A 21,568-nucleotide genomic window follows, 5' to 3' on the forward strand; every position below is an offset into this window, starting at 1 on the left:
TTCTGGGCGAGCTACCCTTTTCCCTGGGAAACACCTCTGACAATAACCAGCCAGCCCCTCTGCCTCAGCTGGGTCTAATTACGCCAAATAACCCATATTCTAGGTCTTCCCTGTATGGGGATGAAGCTGTACTGCAGTGGAGACTACACTCTTGCTCCTGGCCTTCCCTGCTCCTCCCCCCCCCCCCCCCCCCCCCCCCCGCCCCTTCTCCTGAGGGCACACCCACAACCAATCTCTCAGGGATGCCCTCAGGCTCCACCCCTAGAGAACCTGACCCTCGGCAATTACTTTCACAAATTCTCCCCAAATTTGCTATTACCAGAACAGGGGTCTCCACAATCGCCAGTGATTTCACACACGGCAATTCTAAAACCAGCACACCCATATCTAAGATCAAGTTGGGGCTTAGAGGATGTGGGTGATAAAGGACACCACTGACTTGCATTTGTTTTTGGATCTGAATCTTTGTGTGTTGTGACTCAGGGATGCTTTAGTACCCGGGATGGTGTGGTATCGTAGGAATGGACATACGGGTTTAAACCCTGACACCGCCATCTGCCAGCTGTGTGAACTTGGGCAAGAAACATACTTCTTTCTGCTTCCTTACCACAAAACAGATAATAACAGTACCCAAGACACTGAGTTTTTGTGAGAATCAAATGAGATAGTACGTACACCATTCAGGGCCATACCTTTCTTAACAGGCACAATTATGGGACTTACCTCACAGGGTTCTCGAGAGGATCATAAGGTACGGTTCTTGGTGTGCCTGGCATGTGGCTCATACTCAGTGAACTTTAGGTGCCATTACAGCGAGTAGGCAGTGAATGTTCATTCCTTTCCCACCACTGGCGGGGGGGCTGTAACTTATTTAGAAGCTCCCTGAGCATCGATTGCACCTCACCATCCCAATGATCGTAATAATTTAGTGTGCAGTTCTTACCTCTGAGAACTAGATTTGTTAAGTAAACTCCCACATATTGAAATTCTGTGACTTTCTTTTTGGTAGAAAACGAACATACCTACAGCCAGAATGAAAGAATTTAGTCTTCCTTCACGTCTTGCTTAAACTTGCTACTCCAGCCCCTGACCCACCCTAGCCTGCTGAGGAGGCTTACACACACACACACACAAACACACACACACACACACACACACGTCAGGATTCACAACTGAGCACAGAGTGGCTGTAGGAAAAGTGTTCCAATCACAAGCCACAACTTCCTTTGTATCTTTGTGACCCCTGGGCCAAAAGCAAGGTTTCTCTGACAGCTTGAGATACTATTGTTACTACGAATATTAAAGTTAGTAATTTGTCATTAGCCAAACAGAAGAGGTGAGAGGAAACACGCATCCTTCCTTTTGTTATCAGGTAATCATATTAGTTTTGAGGAACCAAATCCCATTTGATCCAAAAAAAAAAGTGCCATGAAGCTCTGCTACCTTGGCAGCAGGGCTGGTCTGGCACCTGACCAGGAAAGGTATGAAAAGGTCAAATGTACCTCCCACTGTGTGGCCAGGAAGTAGTTTGTGTAGAAAAGGGCTAGGACTTATTTGGCGACCTCTCATTCAGTGGTGGCCAACTGCAATCCTCTGTGGGCTGCAGCCCTACAGGCAGTGTGGCAGCCCCAGAGGCTGGGATCCCCCCTGAGCGGTCACGCCCTCCCCTGGGAGGGGGGAAGACAAACCAACAAACCGACCGACACAGGTTCTGGCAGACCTGTGCCCTAAGAAAACAAGATGTTGCAAACACCATATTTTTTTCTAGTTTTATAACATTTTATATAACTCATAAAACAGTGCTTGTATAAAAATTCACACACAGTTGCTAGAGAGCATACAATTTCCAAAAATGTCCTGGGTTTTTGTTACATTCAGTTTTCTAAGGATGCACTCAAATCAATGGTAAAATGCAGACATTATGTGGTATTTCATTATCTTTGGTAAAACTATTCCCATTATTTTGTCTCCTCACAGTATTAACTCTGATATCCACTTTGTGCAGGGTCTGCTATCACTAGGATGTCAGAAAAACATTAAGGCTGGATCTACACGAGGCAAGTATTTCCAAACGCCAGGAACAGCCCCTTGGCCCCCACGTCCACCGCACGCCACTCTCCACACAGCCAGGCAGGGTGAGGTCGCAGTGACTTCTCCCCGGGGGTCTCAGGACCCCATCCCAATCAGACAAGAAGCAAACATTTGGGGGGGGGGGAAGGGGTGGAAACTGAGGCCATCTCTGTAGGAACGCAAGTGGCCATGCTGCGGTGTGTGGTCAGGCCAGTGACTCTTACCATTGAAACAGCTAATCCTTTCACCACTAAGTAGATCCCATTGGTTGGTTGATGATTGCTGCTGATGCGGCACCCCCTCCACCCAAACTTAAGAAGAAAGGAAGATTGGGGGCCAACGCTGAAGGGGGAGGGGCACACTTTTGCCCATGACACTAGACAACTTTATTCCCTGTCAAACATTTGTTGTCATGTAGACACAGCCAAAGTGAACTGAAGCAGGATTAGAACACTTAGTACATTCATGACTACCTTCATACATTCTTTTAAAACTTACTAACAGAGAAAACGAGGGACACTACCACCTACTGTGACTGGCTATTTTACTTACCATCAGAATGTGTCTGTGCTAATTCTTTAGTTCTCCAGATACGAAGAAAAAAATAACCCCAGAACAAACAAGTAAAAACCCATGAATTTAGATGGGGAGGGGGACGGGGTTTACCAACACATTTTATGGAAAACATTAAATTTTGAAAAAAGTTAAGTATTTTGTACTTCTATTGCTTCGTGTAAAAAACTGCCCTGGAGCCTTGGAGCCCACCTGTATGGCTGGAGAACGAGGACACCATACAGACAGACACCTGCAGGTGTTTCCCGGTGAGACAGTCCAGAGGGACAGGAAACAACTTCCCAGAGTGCGTCCACCTCTCTTCTCTAAAAGGGACTCTAAGATTTGGGGCGGGGGTGGGGTGGGGAGGAGAAGCCCTACGCAGGAAAGGTATTAAGGAAACCACCAAAATAACAGCTTCCAAAAACTGAACATGCTCTAGGCTGTGAAGAAACACATTTCATTCCTAGAACCTGTTGATTTCTCTAACGTGGGTAGATAGGACTTTGCGTTATTAATAAATGATTGTGCTTCTGAAGTTGCAGGGTCAGAGTCCACCCTCTAGAAAGCAGGGCAATTTTCGCATGGCTTGGAATCCTCTTGGACACCTCCTAGAGACCAGAACAAATTCCATGGCACTCTCCAACCAACAGGGCTGGCGGGCGAGAGCGCCACCGCCATCTTTGGGTAGGGCGCGTGCACGCGCACACGCGCACGTGTGTGTTGGAGAGACTAAGGCATAGAGAAAGGCCCAAGTGAGGAGGAAAAAGTGAGTTTCCTGGATGCTCTAGTCCCTTCTTTCCAGGCACAAAGAGGCTGAGCTTGTTATTCCTATAGGCCCCCTTCATCCCACTTAAGTTGTTTCGTAGGAAGAAAATGTATGTGCACGTGTGGGTGGGTGTGGGTGTAGGTGAGAGAGTCCTTAAGTCCCTGTGCATTTCTAAATTGCAATAATTTAGGGCTGCAGTTTCAACAGAAATAATCTGTAAGTGACATTTAAAAGCGAATTTACTAAAGTTAGATCAGCAACTTTACATTGCTCAAAATCTTGTCATTAAAAAAAAAAAAAAAAAAAAAGCCCTCCGGGTGTAGGCAAAATTACGTCAAATAGCCACCGGAACTGAAGTCGTTATCGGTTGTATAAAGAAAATTCACAGATTGTTTCGATTACTTCTGCATTTTAAGGTAGCAAAACATTAAGCCACTAGGCTATTCAATCAGCAACATCCCACAAGGGTTTTATGACTACCCTGTGTGATTCAGTTCATTTTCCGAGTTTCTGGTAGGATGTATTCAGCTTGGGTTACATTGTCTCCTTTCCCTCGTAGGGATTGGGACCCCAAAGTCAGGTAGGTAAAGGTATTGTTTTTCAGGACTTTACGTGCTGGGGAATTTCCCGATTGGTAGTCCTGGAGAGTATGCCACTGGCCCGGAGCCGTCTGGCCTTCCCAACCAGTGAGGAGAGGAGATGTCTTACTCCGAGGCCAAGTGACTGGCCAGGTGTAGGGCGGCAGAGCTCCTAGGGGGTCCGAGGGGACAACTGAGTGGACTCTGGCAAGGGACAGGGGAGCCCCATTTGAATGACCTGTGACCTTCCAATGCCAAATATCCCCAAGAGGGCCCGAGGCCTGGGCTTGCCCTGAGGAACAAGGATGTGCTACCGACCGGAGGGGCTAACACTGAGGTGTGGTGAGACCACCAGACAGCTCCCAGAACCTGGGTGTCACACAGATACATACACGGAAAGTAAACAGCTTTGGTGAGCCCAAAGGGGCCCATCCTTAAATCAAACAAGAAGCTAAACACCCACACAGACTGTTTTCCAAGGAAATGTGTCTGCCCCTCCAAACAGCATCCTTGTGTAGAGAGGGAAGGGGGCAGTGGAAGGACACAGCTCAAATGACATTGTGTACGTGTTTCCACGTCTATCTACATTCATATCATCATCATCATCATCATCATCATCATCATCATCATCCAGTGTTCTCGTCTACAGAGAGTGAGCACGACATTCTACCCACATGGCAACTACAAACAGGCCAGGCCGTGTGAGGCCCCTTCCTCAGCACCACAGTGGAAGGGAGAACACGACCATGGTGGGAAAGGACATCACACTATTCGATCCCTTCTACTGCCATCCAGGGGGCATCTTGATCCTTCTAAAATCAGATGTAAAAGACAAGGTCAGGAAAATTGGTCTCTGTGCCACCTGAAGCTATTATTGGCCATCATGCATGAACATGGCACTTGTAAAAATTTCATAAATCTGAAACCATCTTAAAAAAAAAAAAAAAAAATCCCAGCAACTGAAGTCATCTTACAGTACTTCATCTCAAATATTTAAAAGATATTTTTTCTAAGTAAAATGGCCCCCAAAGAGCCCAATGATTTTTTTTTTTAAAAGGGTTTCTTTTTAATTAAAAAAATTGTTTGATAAAAATGGAAGATGTAAAATGTGGGCAGAGGAACAAGAGAGTTGCTGAATATGCATCTGAAATTGCAGGGGGGTGGGGGGACACAGCCCAGGAGAGAACCACTCCTGAGGCCTCTCTACTCTCACGGCTCAGCTCTCCCCAACTCCTGCGGCACCACTGGGGCACAAGACAAAAGTCGTGAGCAGGAGAGACCGAACGCAAGGCTTCTTTCCTGTGGTTGGGTGGTGTTTACGTGTGCAAATGTAGTAAGCCACTCCCCACTGACATAAGGTGCGTGTCTGTGGATACCATTCACTGCTCCAAAAGAACGCTCAGTCCCCGGGGCGCCCGTCACTTCTCCACTTTCTTGGCTTTCTTCAGGATGTCGCACTTTTTCCTGTTGGGGCGGCGGCACCGCTCGTCGATGCTGGGGATACACTCGTAGTGCCACACCTCCTCCATCTTCTCCACCGGGTAGACGGCCTCCACGTAATGCCGGATGAGCCGCAGCCGCGTCGGATCCAGCTGCTTCTTGTTGCAGGCGCCGGAGTGGTTGTACTGCAGCCGGAGGTTCTCGGCGGTGAAGAGTTCCGGAAAGAGCCTGACCAGGAGCCGGGCGGCGAAGTTGCCCACGGAGAGGCTCTGCTGCACGATCTCACGCACCTCCTTGTCCGACAGCAGGTACGGTGAAGGCACCGGGAAGTCGGGCGAGGGGACCACCAGCTCGTCCAGGGGGATCTTGCAGAAGTCCTTGCTGCTTCTCTCGGGCGGCAGCGGGGGCCCCTCAAACTCCTCTCGGAACCTCTCGGGGTTGATTGCATAGCTCGCCAGGTCCCTGCACTCGGGGCCCGGCACGTGCACCTTGCGCTGCTGCTGGTAGGAGCGCCGCTGCTCAGTGTCCCGGCGCCGGCAGCGCTCGTCCAGCTTGCCCACGAACTCCAGCGTCCACACGCGGTCGTTCTTGGCGCGGGGGTAGAGCAGCTGCACGTAGTGGCGGATGAGCTTGATGCGCGACGGGTCCAGCTGCTTCTTGCCCAGCGAGCCGCTGCAGTTGTACTGCTTGCGCAGGTTCTCGTGCGTGAAGAGCTCGGGGAAGAGGTGCACCAGCAGGCGCGAGGCGAAGTTGCCGATGGACAGGCTGCTCTCGTAGATGCTGCGCAGCTGCTCCTTGCTGAGCAGGCAGTCGGCGCCCGGCACCTCGAAGTCGGGCTGCGGGATCTCCAGCTTGTCGAAGTCGATGGGCACCAGCCAGATCTTCTTGGAGCGCCGGCCGGGCCGCTCGCCCTCGAAGCTGTCTTCCACCTTGACCACGGAGATGTCGTCCGGCAGGCTGGAGGAGTCGTAGCAGTCGTCCCGCGCGGGCTCGCCCTCGCTGCCCCCGTCCAGCGCCAGGCCCTCGAGCTCATCGTTGAGGCGCTGGGCGCACTGCTGCAGCCAGGCCTCCTCCTCCTGCATGTCGGGGAAGTAGATCTCCGTGTAGTTGCGGATGATCTGCAGCCTCTGCGGGTCCAGCTCCTGCTTGCCCCCGTCCCCGTAGCAGCTGTACTGCTCGCCCAGCTTCCGGTGGTCGAAGAGCTCGGGGAAGAGCCGGTGGAGAAGGAAGACGGCGAACTCGCCGGGGGACGACGCTTCGTCCAGGAACTCGGTGAGGTCCTGCGTGTCCACCACGTGGTCGGAGGCGATGGTGCTGCTCCGGTCCAGGGACAGGGCCTCCTCCTGGTCCTTGTTGTCCAGGAAGTGGCCGGCGTCCACCTGCTCGGCCTCAAAGAAGCCGGGGACCTGGCCGCCGGGCTGGCTGTCCTCCATCTCCCGCTGCGCCCAGAAGCGGCTGAAGAAGTCGTTCAGCTGGGGCAGACACTCGGCCTGCCACACGGCCGTGTCCTTCACCGAGGGGTAGTAGACCTCCACGTAGTTGCGGATGAGCTGCAGGTGCAGCGACTCCAGCTTCCGCTTGGCCGCGAAGCCGCAGGCACTGCAGCCGCGGGAGAAGTCCACGTCGCTGAACAGCTCGGGGAAGAGCTGCACCAGCAGGCGGCAGGCCAGGTCACCGCCCGACAGGCTCTGGTCCACGATCTGCTTGAGCTCGGCCGCCGTGAGCTGGTACTCCGGGGGCGGCTGGAACTTGGCCACCATCTCGGTGGGGCTCACCTGCTTCTTGATGCGGCTCACCTCCAGGGAGAGCAGGTCCACCTTGCTGTGCAACTGGGACATGTTGGAGGACAGCGTGTTGAGCATGTAGAACATCTTCTGGATCAGAAAGTAGATGTTGGGGTCACCGTCGGTGGCCGCTGCGGCGCTGCCACAGTCCCGCTTCTGCGGCTCGTTCAGGAGCCGCAGCGGCGAGGGGCTGTTGCTGGAGTTTGCCTTCTCGAAGAGCTCGTACGTGTTGAGCATGTCCCCGGCGGGAGGGTTCTTCTTCTCCATGATCTTGTGCGAGATGCCATACAGAGGCTTCTTGTAAGAGGGGGTGGTCACCTCGCCACAGGGCTCCTCCTCGCCGGGCCACGCGGAGCCCAAGTTCTTGCCCCTGCTGGCCTGCTCTCCGTTGCCCTGGCAGGGCGAGCAGTTCTCCCGGTTCCGCATGCCTGCTAGGAGCGCCTGGAAAACAAACACCGTGTTAGGGTGTTCCGGTTTACTACATGAAACGCAGGTCTCGGTCACACGGAGGTGCCAAGGTCAATCTTGGAAGCACGCGAGAAAGCACCGCCCTCGCCCCTATTCACTCTGCTGGTCCGGGAACGCACAGCTAACACAAACCTGCACCCCTGTGCCAAAACAGCTTGCTCTTCCTGCTTCCTAAGAGAGGCTCGGGCTGGACCTGGAAAAAGTCAGCTTCCTGCAGGACTCCGGTGCTGCACTTCCTGCACACAGGGCCTGAGGGGCAACAGTGCTGCTGGGGGCAGGAGACGCCACAAGGACTAGAGAAGCCCCTGAGGTCACCTCACTGACCCGGGCCTCCATCTGCTCTCAGGCAGGCATAAGGACTCCTGCCCACAGCAGCTCCAGAAGGCAGCGGCATGTCTTCCAGTCCACAGCCTCTAGGAGAACAGGCGTCTCCACTCCAGATGGCTCCCGAGGTGCACAGTGGTATGTATGCGCAGGAGAACTGGGGTCTGCTGCAACTCTACCACCACCTGGAATGACATCTTATCTCAGACCGGAAAAGGGCTGGCCCAGAACTGTCCCGGGGCCTGTGCAACTGTGGATTCCATGACGTGATGGGCTCGCCCAGGTTTCTAAGTCACCGTCTCCCGTTGGTCCAGCGGCCCTTCTCAAGCAGATTGTAGGAGACAAGTAAGCCCTGATGTCTTAAGGCAGCCACCGCACATAATGAATTAATGCCTCTCCTATGTATCTACAAGGGTACTTGCCATGTACTATCCAGCCTTGCTCAGCAAAGGACAGTGAGAGAATTAAACCCTACCAAATTGACTTTCAGGAATGATTTCCTCAACTCACCCAAGGATAGCAGGGACACTCGTCAAGTCCACTGTTGCAGGACTCCCAGGGCAAGCTCCAGATACCCTTTAAAGACCCCAAAGCCTGAGTCCAACCTCCACGGCCAGACAGCCGTCACCCTGGCCATCTGGGAACCCAGAGTGCTTGCTGCTTTCACCGGTGGTCTCCCCTGCTGCCAGGCCCTGGACAGGCCAAGAGGCTTATTTACGTATATGTGGACGAGTGATTTTCAACACAGGCCCCAAGGAGATTCAGGAGAGGAAGGACAGTCTTTCAACAAATGATGCTGAACAGCTGGACATACATATGCCAAAACAAACAAAAACTTCCAGCCTACACGCAACCATGTAAAAAAAAATTAACTTAAAGTGGATTGTGGGTGTAAATGTAAAACCTAATTTAAAATTCAAACACTTCTAGAAGAAGACATAAGAGAAATCCTTTATGACCTTGGTTTAGGCAAATATTTCTTAGACATGACACCACAAGCACAATCCGTAAGAGAAAAAAATTGACAAACTGGACTTCATCAAAACCACAAAAACTTTTGCTCCTTAAAAGACAATATTAAAAGAAAGAAAAACAGCTCACATTGGAAGATGTATTGGCAAGCCATCTATCTGATAAAGGAGCTTAATCCAGAATCCATAAAGAACTCTCACTCAATGACATACAACTCAATTAATGATTTCAATAGCCACTTCGAACAACATATATAAATAGCAAATAAGCGTGTAAAAAGATGCTTATTAGTAGCAGGCAAGTTAAAACCCACTCGGAGATACCTCATCACTCCTACCAAAATGGGTACAAACAAAAAGACAATACCAAGCGCTGGAAAATGTAAAGGAACTGAAGCCCTCCCATACTGCTGGTGGGGGGTATGATATGGCATAACAATTGGTAGTTTCTTAAAAAGATAAATATACATGGCCCATACGACTTGGGTATTTCATTCCTAGATATTTATTTACCAAGGAAAAAGAAAGCAGTTAATCACACAGAGATTTGTACACAAATGTTCATGGCAGCCCTATTTGTAAAGAGTCCAAAGCTGGAAACCCAAAATTTTATCAACAAGTATACAGATAAACAAACTGTGCTATATTCATAGGATGGAATACTACTCAGCAACAGAACTCATACATGTACTACTACTCATGAGGAGTCTCAAAATAATTATGCTAAAAGAAGCCAGACAGGGGAGCCTGGGTAGCTCAGTCAGTTAACTATCTGATTCTTGATTTTGGTTCAGAGGGTCACGGTCTCATGGTTTGTGAGCTTGAGCCCCACACAGGGCTTTATACCGACAGTGCGGAGCCTGCTTGGGATTCTCTCTCTCCTCTCTCTCTGCCCCTGCCTCGCTCGTTTGCAGTCTGTGTGTGCACGCATGTGCGCTCTCTCGCTGTCTCTCTCTCTCTCAAAATAAGTATTTTTTTAAAAAAGAAAACAGTTAAAAAAAAAAAAAGAAGCTAAACAAAAGAGGCCATGCTGTATGATTCCATTCGGAATCATGTGTTCAGAAACACAAACTTACCTACCAATGATGACAGAAAGCAGATTAGTGGTCACCTGGGGGTGAAGGAAAGATGCAAAGTGGCACATCGAAACTTTAAGGTATTGGGTGATTCTGTTTATTATCTTGATCATGGTGATAGCCTCACTGGCATACACATATGTCAGAAAGTATCAAATGGGTAGGCTTTATGTATTGTGCCATTCGTTGTAGTTCATTCCCAACTTAACCTGTTTTCGACAAATGTTAAACTTGACCCCCAAACTTACTGGAATACATTTTTGAGGGTTTAATCGAGCAGACGAGCTAACTGGTGAACACTGGTAGGTGTCACAGGAACACGCAGGGCCGAAGCACAAAGTGTTTGCTGTTACTGACAGATGTGTGCCCCCAGCAACTGCAGAACTGAGAAGAACAAAGTCCATCCTTTGGATGCTTCACACCCAGGGAAAAATATGGTTGGTGTAGGGTGGCCTAGGCCAGGGCTTCAGAAACTCTAATATACATGTGAATCACCCGGGACCTTGTTACAATGCAGATTCTGGTCCCTGAACCTGCATTTCCTCTAATTTTTTTTTTTTAAGTTTATTTATTGTTTTAGTAATCTCTACATCCAATGTGGGGCTCAAACTCATGACCCCGAGATCAAGAGTTGCGTGCTCTTCTGACCAAGCCAGCCAGGCTCCCCTGGGCCTGCCTTTCTAAAAAGCTCCCAGGTACTGTTGGTCCTCTCTGAGTAGCAGAGGCCTGGAAGACCGTGTCTGCTCTCAGTTTGTCTCACCCAGGCAGATTCAATGTCATTTGTAGGACTTCAAATAACTAATGCCAGCACAAAACAGTACATGATGTGTTTTTCTCTTGTAGCCTGAAAAGGGTAGGGAAAAGAGACAATCTCAAACAGTACATGATGTGTTTTTCTCTTGTAGCCTGAAAAGGGTAGGGAAAAGAGACAATCTCGAGAGGCTAGATTTGCAATGGCATGTGGGCAATATATAGGTAGGTAGGTCTAAGGTGAAAAGAGAGCAATAAGGCCACATAAACATATAAAACTTTGATCCTTCTAAGCCACCCACAAGTTATATTTCATTTAAATATATGGATCTTCTCTTGTAGATAATGGAATAATCTGACTCACATTACAGTAAATAAGATTCATTTTTTGCCTGCCTCTGTTGATAACAACAATGCAAAAGAAAAGCTACTCTACTCTGTAAGAACCTGAAGATAGAAAAATTCTTTTTTTTTAAGTTTATTTAATTTTGAGAGAGAGAGAGAGAGAGAGAGAGAGAGGCAGAATCCGTACTGCCAGCACAGAGCCGGACTCGGAGGCTCCATCTCAAGAACCGTGAGCTCATGACCTGAGCCGAGATCAAGAGTCAGACTCTTAACTGACTGAGCCACCCAGGAGCCCCTGAAGATAGAGGAATTCTTATAAGGGTTATAATTATCCCATGGAGCTGGCCAATACTTTCTTCAAGGTTTGTTTGCATAATGTAATGAAGGGTCAAAGGCACCTGGCCTGGCCCTCCTCCTCCAACCCATGCTTCTCAGGAACAGAGGACCAGGAGCCACTGGGGTGGGAGAAGCCTACCGTGAAGGACCTGCCGCCTGCCCCTCTCCCTGCTGGGGTCTCTTCACCAAGCTGCCCCCCATCGTCATCACACTGTATGATTGTTACATGATAGGACCATGTCATTCCTGAGTCTACCCCCACCCAGTGCCTTGCAAAATGCCTGGGACACAGAATTGCTCAATGAATGTTTGTCAGCCACAAGCACGGACAGTTAAAACAGGGCAAGGTGTTCTAAGATTCTCAAATACGTGCTTTCAAAAAAGGAGCTGTTCAGATAGGCCACTAGCTTTATGAATAACATGTCTGTAGAGAGATATAAAAGCGTGGATAAGATCTCGGCTTGCGCTGTCCTCTGTGACCTTGGCCAAATCAAATGATTTTTCATGCCTCAGCTTCTAGTACCTCAGGGATAAATAATGGTATGTCTCACAGGGTAGTTATGAAGACTTAACGAGATAATGTACAGAAAGCACTGAGCCCTGTCTGAATCACAGTAAGTGCTTAATAAATATTCACTGTTAGAATATAATTATTATTAAGCAGTGATATTCCCAAACCAGAGCAGAGGTAACACAGTGGGCTTTTTATTAAACTAGTTGTAATGATTACTCTCAAGCAGTAAACAAAAGGAGGACTTTCCTATAATGCATCAGGGTTAGTCACTCATGGAAGGCACTTCTTAGAGGTCTGTTTGTCCTAAAGACTGGGGGCGGGGGAGGAGCACAGGACATCAGAGCTGAAGGTGGGGTTTGAAGCTCTTTACAGCAATTTTGCTCTGCTATCAGACAGAGAGCAAAGGATTCTGAAGGGAGGGAGGCAGGGAGGAAGCCACACACACACATCATAAACTTGAAGAAAGGAAGAGATGGAGAGGAAAGTGTTCACTCCAACACTGGAGTGGAATTGAAACTGTGGGTCATGACCCATTAGTTAAATGATGAAGTTCTTTTGGTGGGTCATGACCAGCATAAGAAGGGAGAAAGATTGAGGAAAGGCAGAAGAAAAAAAAAAAAAAAAAAAAAAGGAAGGGAGGAGGGAAAAAAAAGAAAATAGAATAGAAAATATCAGAGTGCACTGCACATAGTAAATTCGGGAAAGTTTTGCTTTGTTTCTGTGTCTGTACATTTACATACAAATCCATGTACGTGAGTTCTGTTTCTCTACAAGGTGAATTTATTTACAACTGCACACCGCTGAAAAGCACGGCCCTAATAAATTCAAACTGCCTTATTTGCTAATTCCTGTAGGCTGTAAATTAGATTTTAGCAACTTATTCACCATTAAATCCAATTACACCAAAATAATTTTGGAAGTCCTATGGATCATGAAATTACCATGAGGTTTAACCAATATAGAGGAATTTGAGTTTCTAATGGCAATCATTAAAAAAATCATAAATACGTTAGGAGTGATTTTAGAAAAAGGGTCTTTGCTTTACAAGTGATCCCACTAATACATTTAAAATAGGATTTTGGGGGCACCTGGGTGGCTCAGTTGGTTGAGCATCCAACTCTTGATTTTGGCTCAGGTGCTTAAGATTCTCTCTCTCCATCTCTCATTCTCCCTCCCTCTGCTCCTCTCCCCTGCTCATACACTCTCTCTCTCTTTAATAAAAAAAATAAAGTAAGATTCTGTGCAGAGATCACCAGAAACTCACATGCCATGCAGCAAAAGTACCCACGTTCTAGAGAGAGATCTCCGTAATTAACACCCAGTGTAGAGAGTAAGTACAAGGGAAATTTTCTGGGTGAATTGCCTGAATACCAATAACAAATAGAAGTCATTGGACTCCCCCACATTCCTACACAGGCAGAAGGCCAAAGTGTATCAGAACTGGAAATCCCCTCTATAGCTCTCACTGTTCAGGATCATTAATAAAAATATTGCAGTTTCTACTAAGCATGATAGAAACACTGCCATCAGTAGAAACATTTTTGGCTAACTTGCCTGAATAAAAAAAATTAAGTTAGAGTCCCAGTAGAGGGCAACATTCCTCACTCCCAGGGACCTTAGATACACAATTCAACACAAAACACAACACAAGCACTAAAGACAACGTTCTTAGATATCCCCACACTCGTGTCCTGTCAGCTCAGTGTCCCAATTAATTCCACAAATGCTGCCAAGGCGACAACGGGCTGGCCGCATTTGCCGCTGATGATAAAATCTCTGCTCAGCTGTCTAGGAGTATCAAGAAATCTTTAAATCTGTGCTACTTGGCACTGGGTGTCTGGCTGACACGTCCCCAATTCTCTGAGGCTCATCTTCCAGCCATATGGGAACTCTGTGCACAGCTCGGCTCGGCAGTGCCAGCATCTCCTGGATGCGGTCGGGGCATTTCATTCCACGGCTAATACCCTCAGACTCCAGCGGGAAGGCCCAAATCCCTTGCTGGAGAATATAAGCAAAAAGAGGATGATATTGGGCTCCAAGAGAGCGTTAAGTAGACCATTTAGGGGAGATTCCATGTGTCCGTGTCCAGCTACACCCCAGGGACTGGGTCACCGTGGAGATCCTTCAAGCATTAAACTTCTTCCCCATATGACTCCGAATCTGAAGGCCGTCGCTGAATTCAGGCTGACAAATGATGAGTGGCCAACCGGTGCCCAGAGAGTCAGCAAACTGGAACACCAAGAAAGCAGCACGCCTTCCAGAGAGTAGAGAGTAGAGAATCAATATGGCATCAAGGGTAGACCATGTGAATCAACTCCTAGGGGGCCGGGCATGAATAACCAAGGCAGAGGTGGAGCTTACCTTTTTCATTTTCAACAGAACTTTCCTCTTCATCATCACCGTCACCATTAAATGACCAGATACCATGAAGTCATAAGGTCTGGCAGACCTCTCTGCCACACAGAGCCAGTCAGCAAAGAGCACTGAGTACCTAGCATCCGGCAGGCACCGTGCAAGGCTCTGGGGACACAGGAAACAAGCTAGACAGTCTCTGACCTCATGGCTTTTACCCTTCGGGTCATCCTTACACTGTTAGCAGATGAAGAAATTGCTGTGATGCCTGAAGAAATAAGAACCTGGGAGATGAAGCAATCACAATGGAGAAGAGACAGGCCAGGGGGGTGGCAAACTGTCAGGGCAGGTCATTTTCAAAGGCTTCTCACAACATCTTAAAAATACCCCACAGCCCCTTAACTGTGGCGTTCAACTGCACAGGTCCAAATCAAGCAGGCTTGAGAGCACTGACTTCTCGGAGCCTCATTAAAATGGGAATGCACGGTACCTATCTGTGACGGGTGCTGCAGAAATGACTGTGAATCTCCAGCTGGTACCACAGTCTCCACCACTCAGGAGGTAAGCGGCAAATGTGCACTGAATGAAATGACATTTCCATTCTCCGATTGAAAAACAAAACGCAGTGGTGCTTTAGAATTAAAAACAAACAAAGAAACAAAAACCCGCAGCAGAACAAAGCTAACGCCTGCCTGGCATACAGCGCTTGAATATCACCCCCACTTCTGTGAACAAAAGGATGATTACCAATAAAAATGTTGGCTACTCACCTCCCACATCTGCTGTATTTGGCTATGAAGCCTTTTCCAGTGGAGGTGCCAAATAAGTCTTTATACAGTCTTTTGTTAGGTTTTTTGAGGGAGGTTTTACATTTCTTCTAAGTACTGTACTAAATATCACTTACGAGTCACCAGCACTGACGGGAGTCTGGATATGACGTACCTCTGGCACCAGGGCTACCGCTCAAATCCTACCCCCACCCCTCGTCCTCCTCCCTTCTTTGAGGTTGGGGGACAAGATGGAAGGTGGTCTATGTTCTGACTTGGATGGTGTTCAGAATCAAGGGTGCTCAGCCTGGGGTGTCCTAAAGGATGTCAGATGGTCTCCCTTGGCAATGCTGTGCCACTTTCGTTCCGATAAATGTGAAGGGAGGCAGAGGAAGACTGACCACAAGGGATGGGAGCTGGAGATGGGTGCTGGGAGGCAGCAAATATACAGTTCTGAAGGCTGACACGGGACAAGCCCTGCACTGGGCTCGCTCACACATAAGAAACCAATGAGATGAGCAGTATTATGCCTCATCACCATGGGGGACCCTGAGATGTGGGAGGTCACGTAATTGACCAAAGGCCACAGCGAACTCTCCCCGTCTGACTCCCGAGTTAACTATTTACTGTTCCTACGGGCTGGATCAGAGAAGGTGGGGCTCGCCTCCCAGACGCAGGGAGTACGTCTAATCAGTCCTGGTATTTCATACCAGGAACAAGCCTGCCCCACTGGCATCTTGGCACTTTAACTTCTATGCCTGAGTTGACTCATCTGTCTAGTAGAGCTAGTAAATTCTCTCATCACTGGCCTGTCATTTGGATTAAATAATGAGTGGTGTATTTGTCAAGTGGGCACTCAGTAACTGTTGAACTTCCTTTCCACTTTTTTGGATTACCGCTTGTTTTGGCCTCCTGGCTCCTCTTGCCTCACTCGGCGGTAAAAAAAAAAAAAAAAGCTGCATTTACTCCCCCCGGCAGCGATGACACTGTAAGCAGCGATGACATATGTAAGGAGGATCAGAGAAGGGGCGCCTGGGTGGCTCAGTCAGTTGAGTGTCCAACTTCGGCTCAGGTCATGATCTCACAGTTCGTGGGTTCAAGCCCCGCGTCGGGCTCTGTGCTGACAGCTCAGAGCCTGGAGCCTGCTTCAGATTCTGTGTCTCCCTCTCTCTCTGCCCCTCCCCTGCTTACGCTCTCTCTCTCAAAAATAAATAAACATTAAAAAAAAAAAAAGAAGGATCAGAGAAAATTCAGGGGGAGAAGCATAAAGCATTATTCACTCTGAACTAGGACTAGTGCCATTTTGAAAAATCAACATATGCTATAATTTCATAAAACTGATAGATTGTTTCAAATTCCCAAAGGTTCTAAGGCTATTGATTTACTGACACATCAACTTACACAGACTTTTAAAAGGAAATACAGAATTCACATGACACATTTCTGCAAGGAGCTCAAGAATTTCAAAAGGTTTATACCTACATATATTCTTTTTACAGAATAGGAAAGCGTGCACGGTATCAACCTCATCTTATGCACAGTAAGGAGAAGAAACAAAACTCGTAAAACACCCAAATAAAATCCAGGACTTAACAGGTCTTTTCCAATCTAAAATCTAACACGTCAGAACTTCACGCTATATCCAATCTATTGAAAAGTAAACATATATGCCCAATTAGAATATGTAAATTGAACAAGTCATATTAGAAATATTCAAATATATTTTGGTTCCCTTTTCTCCAAACATGTCTGAATTTGGGGTGATGCCCAAAGCCCCATTGGAAGCCTGCTGCCTCGCCAAATCGAGAGGCATCTGAAACCTTCACGTCATTCGTGTGATGTCCAGGGAGGCCCCCCCACCATGAATCTCGATGGAGTCGCAGCCCAACGCCAAACCTTTTCTGACTTGCTTCCCACACTAAGGATTCAACTAAAATACAGATCCTAAGAACCTTCTCCCTCCCTCTCTGCCCCCAAGAATTCGCAGACGCGCCCTGCTTCTCTGTGATGCCGCTCCAACAAAACTGGACGAAAGGATAAAGACTGACTCCACTTGTGCACGGAGACAACGGGACGACCTCGGACCGCCCATAAGGCCACAACCCAGCCTACACATGGTCAGAATTCCTTCCTGTTGTGAGCGCTTGTTGTTCCTTACTGGACTGAACTTTTCTAAAAACGGCCACAACACTTCCCCCATCCCTGTGAGTTTGCTGTGCCTACCGTCAGAAGTGGAGTCTATACTTACACCCTTGTGTCTCGACTGGCCCACGGGACTTTCTGGCCAGTGGGACACTAGCGTGCGTGGCGATGCAACCCGAGGTGTGAAAAGTGTCTGTGCTTCAGAGCTTGGCCTCTCTTGCTCCTGGGAACTCTTCCACACCACGTGCACAAGCCGGGACTAGCCTCCCAGTGGGTGGGACTGTGCAGAAAGGGAAGCTGCAGCCAGTGCAACCAGCCCTGCGGCCTTGGGGAAAGGGGGCGGGGGGTGAGGCCATCCCGGACCACCTAGCCCCCCATCAGGTCAAACCAACTCAGAACCCCCAGCTGACCCACAGAACTGTGAACAAATATGGTGGTGGTGATTTTAAGCTGCTAAGATTTAAGGTGGTTTGTCACAAGGCAAGAGTGAACCAATACACTCAACTTTGTGTTTCATTTCTCGAACTCTGCCTTTACTGGCAAACTTGAAGTTGTGTACAGAATTGATCATAAGCAGAGATGTAGTGTGTCCCACAGAAGGAAGCGTCTTTGGCAGTTCCTTTAGGAACTGAACATAGTGCTTCTCAAACTTCTCGACACTTGCAGGACAACCTCTGGGCGTCTAACCCACACGGAATCGCTCACAGAGGGTACTAGCTTTATGCATACGGAACGTATACAGCACTACTTGTAAGAACAAGGAAGTAGAAAACACCTATCTAGCAATCGTTAGGGGAAAGGATAACAAATTACGGTGTAAAATACAACAGAAGAAAAAATGGTTACACGTTTCTCTAACAAGCTATGCTACTAACCATCTTACTACTGCTTCCACTCGCCCAGCACGGATCTCAGCAGTTAGGAGTCTGAGATTTCATCCTCAATCATTACGTACTCCTGGAAACTGCCATCCACACAAGGAACTTTCCCCCAGAGTCAAAAGGCATGCAATAAGTGACTGATTTGGGCAGCCAGAGTCAAGGGAGGGATATCTACATTAATCCTTTGTTTAAAATGCTCATATAGGAGTGCCTGGGTGGCTCAGTCGGTTAAGCATCCGATTCTTGATCTCGACTCAGGTCACCACCTCACGGTTCATGAGTTTGAGCCCCGCGTCGGGCTCTGCACTGACAGTGAGGAGCCTGCTTGGAATTCTCTCTCTCCCTCTCTCTCTGCTCCTCCCCTGTTTGTGCTCTTTCTTTCTTTCTTTCTTTCTCTCTTTCAAAATAAATAAATAAACTCAAAAAAAAAAAAAGCTCATACAGGTATAAAAAAATCTCAACTAATCTCAACTTTTTTTCAGGGCATGATAGATTTTTTAAAATTTATTGTTGGAATATTATTCATGATAGTCAAAAAGGGGAAACAATCCAAATGTCCATCAAGTGCTAAATGGATAAACAAAATGTGGTACATCCACAAGGGGATATTATTTGGCCATAAAAAGGAGTGAAGAATTCATACATGCTACAGCATGGACGAACCTTGAAAACATGCTAAGTAAAAGAAGCCACACAAAAGGTCACGTATTCTATGATTCCATTTACATGAAATGCCCAGAACAGACAACCCTCTAGAGACAGAATGTAGATGAGTGGTTCCCAGGTGCTCGGGGAGGGGAAAGGGAAGGGACTGGTACAGAGGTTCTTTGTGGGATGATGAAAATATTCTAAACTTATTATAGTAAGAGCTGTACCACACTGTGAATATACACAAAAAACCCACTGAATTGTACAATTTAAATTGGTGAATTGCATAGTATGTGAATTATAGCTTAATAAAGCTGTTTTGGGCGGGGGGGGGGGTGTGCAAATAAATAAATAAATAAATAAATAAATGTCTCATTCAGTGATCCATGATGTGGAGTGCAGGGTGGTATTCATTGTAACATAAGCATTTACATTTAAATGCTGGAGAAAATCTTACTCTCATTGTTTTTGCTAATTATAGAAAAGCAAAGTTTTTACTTATTGAAAATTCATCACATCTCTACAATCCATACATTTCCAATTTATTTGGATTTGCCCTCACATCTAATAGAGCAAAATTAAAACAAAACAGTAACAACCCAAAGAGTCCCAGGCTGATGCCCCATGGTGTTCTGGCTAACGATAATAGGCTTTGAAAACGTGGGCTCTTTTGGACAGACATGCAGAACTTGAAATGCCTATTTGGGTCCCCCAAAGAGAGAGAGAGAGGAAGAAAGAGAAAGAGAGAGAGAGAGAGAGAGAGAGAGAGAGAGAGAGACAGACTGTGTGTGTGTGTGTGTGTGTGTGTGTGTGTCCGTGTGCCTAGGTTGGAGAGCTTGGGAAAATGTCTAAGAATTTAAGGTATACTGTGCCAGTCCACGGGGAGGCATGGAGGTGAGGTGTCCTGGGCCAGACCCCTGATCTCCCAAAGCTGCTTCTCTCTCCTCAGTCTTAAGTATTCTGTGTATGTGTCTTGTCTCCCACCCAGACTGTAGACTGCTAGAGGGGGCCACCATGGCCAGTTTGATTTTCTCTCTCTCTCTTAGAATTCAGCCAGGTTCAATCTAACCAGCAGGTGATTTTTTAAAAAAAAAAAAAAAGCAAATTCAGGGGCGCCTGGGTGGCTCAGTTGGTTAGGCATCTGATTTCAGCTCAGGTCATGATCTCACGGTTCATGGGTTCGAGCCCCACGTCGGGTTCTGTGCTGACAGCTCGGAGCCTGGAGCCTGCTTTGGATTCTGTGTCTCCCTCTCTCTCAAAAATAAACAAACATTTAAAAAAAAATTTTCTTTAAATAAAAAAAAATAAATAAAGCAAATTCATAAAATTATAAGTTAGCGGGTAACAGGCATGTTACAAAAGAATTCTCTTCACAAAAAGATTCACCGGACACGTGCTCCTAACATAAAAGATCGGTTTGACTTGGGAAAAGACCTCCCAACCCTCAACTTTTCAAGGAATCTGTGTGCAGTGTATACTATGTAAAATGTGGTAGGCTTTAATGAACAGTCCTTGCTGTCAAGTGCTTATTTTCCCTGTAGAGCAAAGCAAAACAAAGAACTCAAAAGCAGGTGCATTGTGGAGACTCCCCTAGCCCCGTAAGGAATCCAGATGTAGGTAAGAATTGTAGTCGGAGAAGTCACCTTCTAGAAACCTAAGCCATCGAGGGGACAGCTGAGATGAAAGCCTTCTCGCGCCCAGGCATTCAGCAGTTGCCCGGACGCTCACAAGAAGAGAGACAGAGCATCTAGTCAGAGGGTCAGAGCCCAAGCGAACAGCGGAAGGAGCTGGGCCCTCACCTCGGGAATCAGCCGCCGCCTCTTCACGCTGGGGACAGAGTCAGGCTGGCCATCGCAGCCCGGCGGCTTTCGCTTGCTGGAATCCTGGAGGGCAGGGAAGACGCTGTCCAGAGGGTGCTTCTCGGAAGACCTGGAACTCACTGAGCAGTCCAGGGCAGCATCTTCGGCCTCTGTCTCCACTTTCACTGTGTTATTTTTTAGAACTGTGGCAGAGAAGAAATAGGGCTCAGTGGGAAAGACCACTGGGCCGCTGGGAGATTAGCAGGGTTCCCTGAGCGGCAGGGTGTTTGCGGGGTGCCCTCTGACACTAGCACCCAGGTAAGAAAGTCTAGTCACAGTAAAACTGCGCCTTCCAACCTAGCAGTTTTTATCTTACCACATTAGTGCTATACAATAAAATCACGATCCGAGAACATTTTGTTCAAAACTGGTTCTAAGGTCCTTTTTGGGGGGAAAGAGCCGAGACGGAGAGAAAGAAACAAATACTATCTTTTAAATGATACTTTTAAAAAAGTAATTCTGGAAAGATACATACGACACTTAGAGCAGGTGTACGGGCAGAGGGGGATAAGCAGGCGTGGGAGGAGACTTTCCACGGATTTTTCATTATGTATCTTTTTATATTTTGAACCATTTGAGTGTATGACCTAATAAAAAATATTAAAATTAAAAATATGTTTTAAAAAGAAGCTTTTTTTTTACCTTCTTCTACATCTTCACTGAATTCAGCTGAGTTCATCTTCTATTCCACTAAATGAAAAGACAAAGACAAAGCCTTGATTTATTTCTTAATTTTCCGTCCCCATGAGAAATTCCCTTACCCTCCCAACCTGGCTCCGGGTAATGGAGGGTTAAGCCGAAACTGTTCCTCAACATCATGGAATGCATCCTCTTAGTGTTGTCCGCAGCTGCTCAGAAACAGCCAGGCCTTCTGAACACCCTCTGCAAGCACGTCCCCCAAACTTCATGTTGGCAGAATGCGTCTTAAAGCATGAGTTTTGC

General features: G+C 47.6%; 1 protein-coding gene across 2 annotated transcripts; it reads right to left on the minus strand.

The window, feature by feature from the left end:
* Positions 1–1,765: 1,765 nt before the first annotated feature.
* On the minus strand, positions 1,766–21,305 carry BEND3 (BEN domain containing 3). 2 transcript variants are annotated; one of them, XM_007078754.2, is made up of 3 exons: positions 21,269–21,305; positions 20,567–20,769; positions 1,766–7,634 (listed from the first exon to the last, which is right to left on the minus strand). In XM_007078754.2, exons 1-3 carry the CDS (start codon positions 21,303–21,305, stop codon positions 5,388–5,390), a joined length of 2,487 nt encoding a protein of 828 aa, XP_007078816.1. In that variant the 3' UTR covers positions 1,766–5,387. The 2 variants fall into 2 exon arrangements, with proteins under 2 accessions (XP_007078816.1, XP_042842838.1); XM_042986904.1 differs by lacking the exons at positions 20,567–20,769; positions 21,269–21,305 and adding an exon at positions 11,603–12,874.
* Positions 21,306–21,568: the final 263 nt, after the last annotated feature.

The sequence above is a fragment of the Panthera tigris genome, chromosome B2, assembly GCF_018350195.1.
Source record: "Panthera tigris isolate Pti1 chromosome B2, P.tigris_Pti1_mat1.1, whole genome shotgun sequence".
In the NCBI taxonomy this organism is placed as follows: domain Eukaryota; kingdom Metazoa; phylum Chordata; class Mammalia; order Carnivora; family Felidae; genus Panthera; species Panthera tigris.